General features: G+C 48.6%; 1 protein-coding gene across 2 annotated transcripts in view; it reads right to left on the bottom strand.

Moving 5' to 3' along the window:
• The window catches only part of CAMKK1 (calcium/calmodulin-dependent protein kinase kinase 1, alpha), a 63,689-nt gene that overhangs the window by 45,052 nt on the left and 12,032 nt on the right, over positions 1-6,605 (bottom strand). For both annotated transcript variants that reach the window (XM_009319282.1, XM_009319284.1), the window contains one exon: positions 6,178-6,231. In XM_009319282.1, coding sequence (XP_009317557.1) covers positions 6,178-6,231 — 54 coding nt within the window. The remainder of the gene's footprint in view (positions 1-6,177; positions 6,232-6,605) is intronic.

Raw genomic sequence — 6,605 nt, 5'->3', positions numbered from 1 at the left:
AGGAATGCTGAGCAGACCAGAGAGCATTTCCAGCCCTTCCTCACCTGTCCTGTCTGACAACAACCTCCCTCAGATAAAGTGGCTAAGAGGGAAGCTCTGCTGGGAGAGAGGAGTGCTACGCACTGAAAAAAAAAATCCTAAACCAGACAGGCTTAGCTGCCATGCCCCTAAAATCCTGCTCCTGCATTTGTCACCTTTTGTCCCAGACACCATTTGTCACATCAGCAGCAGAATTACATCAGCAGGCTGTGCCCCATCCATGCTGTGACACCACAGCCAGGATGCCTTCCCAGAGTGGCCACGCTTGCCTGCCTCCAGCCATCTCCCAGAGGCTCCTGCTCTTACCCCGGGTGACCCAGCTCCCCGCAACCCCGCTGCTGAACAGCACAGGGTGTTAAATTAAACCAGAGATCATTTCCCTGATCCTCACTGCACCAGAGCACAGCTGGCAGTGGTTCAGTAGCTGTTATTGAGCAAGAGGATGAGAAACACGGGAGCCATGCCTTCCCTTCCCGCCTGGATGGCAACCAAAGTGGATTCTCCAGGGGCTAGAAAGTTCAAGGCTTGCTGCTGGCCACCTTCTCCTCAGCAGCAGCACTTTGTTCAGCCATCTCTTTTCATAAACTTGGAAGGAGTTTCTCCCCGTCATTGAGAGTTGGTAGAAAACAGCCCTCCATGAAAAGGTTCTTAGGTACAAACAGAGGCAGAGAGCACAATCACACAAACCTTGTTTCTTAGGAAACCAGATTAAAAAAAGAAGAAAAAAAAAAAGAAGAGAAACCCACTGACAACCTACAATGCTATTGCTTTTGTCCAGAAGTAGCATAACAAATGTCCATCATAACCACTTTTCTTTGCAAGCTGAGTTAGAGATTGAAAATAGGAAGGAGACATGACCCAAGGCATCACAGAATCAAATTCCATCAGCACAATGACTCCAAACTAGATCTCTGCCTGAACACATTTGCCTTTGCTTTTTATTTGCTGCTTTTTCACAGAGCTTGGCTTTTCTTCTTTTTTTCCCCCTAGTCACTGTCAAAGCATCTCCTGCAAACTGAGACACTGAAACCTTTCCAGCTGTAAAGGGTTCCTTGGCAGAGCCCCGTGAATGCTGCTGTAACAGCTTCACATGCCCCAGCAGCAGCAGGGACCAAGTGCAGGGCAGGGACCTCTGCTCTGGGAGCCAGCTTCGCATCCCGATGGGGTCTCCTCCTTGGAGGGAGCACTGGGTCACATACTTGGTGCTGAAAGTTCAGTTTCCTCAGTCTAATACATTCCCTGCATCCGCTGATGTAAGCCAGCACACTTTCACAGCCCTCCACGGCACTGCGGTTGTTCATAGCAATGACGGATAAAGCTCTTGGAAGCACTCTCTCGTCTTTAATGGAAGGTAAAAAACCTCACAAAGTAAATACAACCCATCTACATTTTTCCCAAATGCGGTGATCAACTTTTTTTTCTTGAGGATTTTTCCTAATTCTAGGCCAGATCTAAAACTCATTAAAGCAACAGAAATCTTTTCTTTCAGTTTGACAGGAGCTAGATTCAGTTCCCGGTACCTATAAACTCTGCCTTTTTGAAAAGAGCTAGCAAAGGGCCCCATGCCTCAGCAAGAATCAGGAGCCACACTCTGAATTATACTCCAAAATAAAAAATTTCTGCTTTCTTTACAATTTTGCTCCTTTTTATTGCAGCACACCAGCTTAAAGAAAATAAAGCAGGCAGCAACACCTTGGCCTCATGCTAAAACACTGCACATGTATCGGTTATTAGACGCTGCTCACTAAAGGCCAACCAAGGGCTGATTTCCTCCAATTATCTGTTATTGCTTTTCACCACTGAGACAAAAACAACCCTCCAGAGGTAAATTTGGGGAAAAATAACCACACAGAAAAGGCCCTCCCCAACTATCAGGGTCACAGTTGCTTCTACTAACTGCTGGTAACAGGCAGTTGCACTGTTATTGAGCAAGAGGATGAGAAACACGGGAGCCATGCCTTCCCTTCCCACCTGGATGGCAACCAAAGTGGATTCTCCAGGGACTAGAAAGTTCAAGGCTTGCTGCTGGCCACCTTCTCCTCAGCAGCAGCACTTTGTTCAGCCATCTCTTTTCATAAACTTGGAAGGAGTTTCTCCCCGTCATTGAGAGTTGGTAGAAAACAGCCCTCCATGAAAAGGTTCTTAGGTACAAACAGAGGCAGAGAGCACAATCACACAAACCTTGTTTCTTAGGAAACCAGATTAAAAAAAGAAGAAAAAAAAAAAGAAGAGAAACCCACTGACAACCTACAATGCTATTGCTTTTGTCCAGAAGTAGCATAACAAATGTCCATCATAACCACTTTTCTTTGCAAGCTGAGTTAGAGATTGAAAATAGGAAGGAGACATGACCCAAGGCATCACAGAATCAAATTCCATCAGCACAATGACTCCAAACTAGATCTCTGCCTGAACACATTTGCCTTTGCTTTTTATTTGCTGCTTTTTCACAGAGCTTGGCTTTTCTTCTTTTTTTCCCCCTAGTCACTGTCAAAGCATCTCCTGCAAACTGAGACACTGAAACCTTTCCAGCTGTAAAGGGTTCCTTGGCAGAGCCCCGTGAATGCTGCTGTAACAGCTTCACATGCCCCAGCAGCAGCAGGGACCAAGTGCAGGGCAGGGACCTCTGCTCTGGGAGCCAGCTTCGCATCCCGATGGGGTCTCCTCCTTGGAGGGAGCACTGGGTCACATACTTGGTGCTGAAAGTTCAGTTTCCTCAGTCTAATACATTCCCTGCATCCGCTGATGTAAGCCAGCACACTTTCACAGCCCTCCACGGCACTGCGGTTGTTCATAGCAATGACGGATAAAGCTCTTGGAAGCACTCTCGTCTTTATATGACGGATAAAGCTCTTGGAAGCACTCTCTCGTCTTTAATGGAAGGTAAAAAACCTCACAAAGTAAATACAACCCATCTACATTTTTCCCAAATGCGGTGATCAACTTTTTTTTTCTTAAGAGTTTTTCCTAATTCTAGGCCAGATCTAAAACTCATTAAAGCAACAGAAATCTTTTCTTTCAGTTTGACAGGAGCTAGATTCAGTTCCCGGTACCTATAAACTCTGCCTTTTTGAAAAGAGCTAGCAAAGGGCCCCATGCCTCAGCAAGAATCAGGAGCCACACTCTGAATTATACTCCAAAATAAAAAATTTCTGCTTTCTTTACAATTTTGCTCCTTTTTATTGCAGCACACCAGCTTAAAGAAAATAAAGCAGGCAGCAACACCTTGGCCTCATGCTAAAACACTGCACATGTATCGGTTATTAGACGCTGCTCACTAAAGGCCAACCAAGGGCTGATTTCCTCCAATTATCTGTTATTGCTTTTCACCACTGAGACAAAAACAACCCTCCAGAGCTAAATTTGGGGAAAAATAACCACACAGAAAAGGCCCTCCCCAACTATCAGGGTCACAGTTGCTTCTACTAACTGCTGGTAACAGGCAGTTGCATTCGGTATCCCCCCTGGGGGGGTGCATCACTGCAACGCAGCCTCAGACAGGAACAATAAGCAGAGCAGCATGGAAGTTATCTCGGCACTGGGAGAGCACGTGGGTCAGACACACCGGGAGGCATGGGGAGCTAAGCAACCATTAAACAGTTATGCAACTGGCTACTATTTCTCTGAAGCTTTAAAAAGTCTGCCAGCTCCTGAGCTGTTTTAACATCTTGGAAAAGTGGAGGTCTCTCCATCACGGCTTGCCCTCCTGGAAAACACAAGCATGGGCACCTGGAAGGATTAGGGGTGACAGCCTGTCTACATGTGACTGCAGCTGGGGAAGGGGGAAAGATCCACTGCCCCAGCCAAAAGGGTAGCAAGCACATGAAACAGACTTTAGCATCACAGCGTTTCAGCAGCTGTTCCTCTCCCAAACGCTGACATTCACTGCAATAAAATGCAGGCGGACACTGCTGATGCTCTTGCTCCGGTCCCATCTCTCCATCCGCTGTAGCACTCCACACACCTCCCAGGATCAGCTTCGCAGCCTCAGGGTCCTTGCTGAGATCCGATTCAGACCCTGCCTCAACCCCCACCAACAGGAGGATCAGGGTGAACCAAAGAGCATATCCCTGCAACACTGGCGGTATGGGGGTTCGCACACCCCGTCCCTTTCCAGGTAGCAAGGATGAAACAGAAGTGCCCAGGCATGAGAGTGACTCTTGAGCTGCAGTAGCTTTAAAGTGTTTGCTTAGATTAGAAAAAGAAATGGAGATTAAGTGGGGATTAACTAACACAAACCAGGCTAACCTGAACACAGGTTTTCACTTTTGGCTTTGATTTGACCAGCTAAATCTACGTCCACAGTGTTAACCTACATCCAAAACATGGACGAGAACGCAGTAGGCAATGCTAACCTAAACCCACTTCTCCTCTGCCAAGCTGTGACAACTGCCCTGCCCGCCCTGGGCAGCCCGCAGCACAGCATCAGGATTCCCAGCACAAAACAGCAGCACCAAGACATAAAGATTACAATTTTCAAAGAAAAATATTTTCAGCTGGAAATAAATGCAATGTGATGCATTCCCCACTCTGCACTGCTGGTCCTGGCACTGCCTACGTTGGCAGGACAGACAAACGAAGGAAGGCACATCGCTCTTTGCAGAACAAAACCGTCCTGCTGCAGGGCACAGGAGGGAGGACTTGGAGGGCAGCAGAGAAAGGGAGCCATCGGAAACAGCAACCACTCTGGCACAGCGGGTGAGTCAGCTTGGAAAGCACAGGGGATGGAAAGAATTGTGGTTCCTTTGCTTGGCCAGCTCCAGGGCACCTTGTCCAGATTTTTGCCTCATCTCTTCCATCCTTCATTTCAAGACACTTCACCTGCGATTTCATGCCTGCTGGAAGCATGGAAGGGCTAACAAATACTAATAGGCATACAACTCCCACCCAGTCCCTCCAACCTCGTATGTCACTTGTAAATCCAAGAGTCAGGGAGGAAAAGCTAGCTGGGGGGTAGCAAGGGAATGAGCATGCTTTACACCTCCATGGCGTATTCTTATTCCCCTTTGTGCCAAGGACAACAGCTCTGTGCGCTGGGACAGGGAGCAGCACACAAGTCTGTCTGGATGCTCTGACGGGCCCATTTTCACCTGCGTGAGGCCACTCCATCACAGCAGCAACAGCAGGTCCCCTCTCACAAAACAGTACAAAGCAGCAGCTGAAGCACAGGGCCAGACCAGCAGGGCTGCGTCAAAGGCTGCTGGGTTTGGGCTCAACAGCACTGCAACCATCCAGCTCTGCTCGGCACATACCCACCCTGGGATCCACCAGAAACTCTGCTCAAAGCTGTTTCCGCAAGCCTTCAGGCACAGCCACACACAGCAAGGCAGTTTTCCTTTTGCCAGTTGCCCAGCTCCTGCTCTCAACCTGAGCAAAACTTGCCAGAGGGCAAGCCCACAGACATGAGCACATCTCCACAAGCAGATTTTGTAGGAATCCCAGCTGGGATGGTTAGAATTCGCCTGCCTCTGAAAGGGGAGGGACGCACAAGGAGCCTTCAGCATAAGCAGCCTTTTTGAATCTGAAACCCTCCAACTCTGGCTCCAGCTCAGCAAAGGATTTAAAAGCCCAGACTTGTCTTCTGCCCTGCATCCTACACCTCACGACCTGACAGCAAGGTCCCGTTCAGTGTACGGGGAGGCATCTCACAAGGGGGTAAGAGGGGGTAAGATGCAGGGGAGCCAGGCACTGCCCAGCTGGGCCATGCTGTTCAGCATCTTTCTGATCAACACCCCCATTTCCTTAAAAAACATGCCTGCTCATTCCAGGCTGATCTTCCAATACACAGCAGGTGCTGAATACCACCACCCACATGCCTCTAATTTCAGGTGACCTGCTTCATAGCCAGAAAATGTCAAGACAAATCAGCGATACACTTCTGCAGCCTGCCTCCGAGATCCCCGCCTGTTATATAAGGCAGCCCACCCGATTTCCTTCCCGCTTGGCACCGCACGCAAGCAGGCGCACAGGCAGCAGCACGTTGCTCCATGCCCAGCAGGGAGGTTCAATTCCTTGCATGCCACCCAAATCAGAAATGCATATGCTAAAAGCAGCACGGCAGGGGGGACCTAGCTCTCAGGGGTGCAAAAGGGAACGAGGAGCAGTGATGGCAGCGAGGAGCAGAGGAGAGACACTTACATAATACTTGTCATCGTTCTCATTGTAGGCCAGTTTCACAACACCGTAGGAACCCTAAAAATAAACACAAATTGCACAGTCAGTTCAGCAGCTTCACTTTGTCTCCTTGCTGCTCAAATCTGGTAGAGCACAGCTTTGCACAGGGGAAAAAACCACAACCCTTCAAGGCCACAGGCCATGCCTAGCCTCGAGCAAAGTCCACAGGTGATGTGACCCCACAGCGAGGTTGTACATTTTGGCAGCTCTGCTAGAGCTACGGGGCATTTGAGGATTAACAATGTCTGGAGGAGTTGAGTGTTAGCTCATCACCTCCTGCCCTGAGCCAAAGCCACTGTGTCTGTCTTAACTCAAACATGGGTGGGGAGAAGAGAATAATTTTTCAAGCAGACTTTTTTGTGCAAGTTTGGAAATTCTGCATGAACATCTTT

This window comes from Pygoscelis adeliae, unplaced genomic scaffold (assembly GCF_000699105.1).
Source record: "Pygoscelis adeliae isolate BGI_AS28 unplaced genomic scaffold, ASM69910v1 Scaffold282, whole genome shotgun sequence".
NCBI lineage: Eukaryota > Metazoa > Chordata > Aves > Sphenisciformes > Spheniscidae > Pygoscelis > Pygoscelis adeliae.
This window is presented reverse-complemented; position numbering and strand designations above follow the sequence as displayed.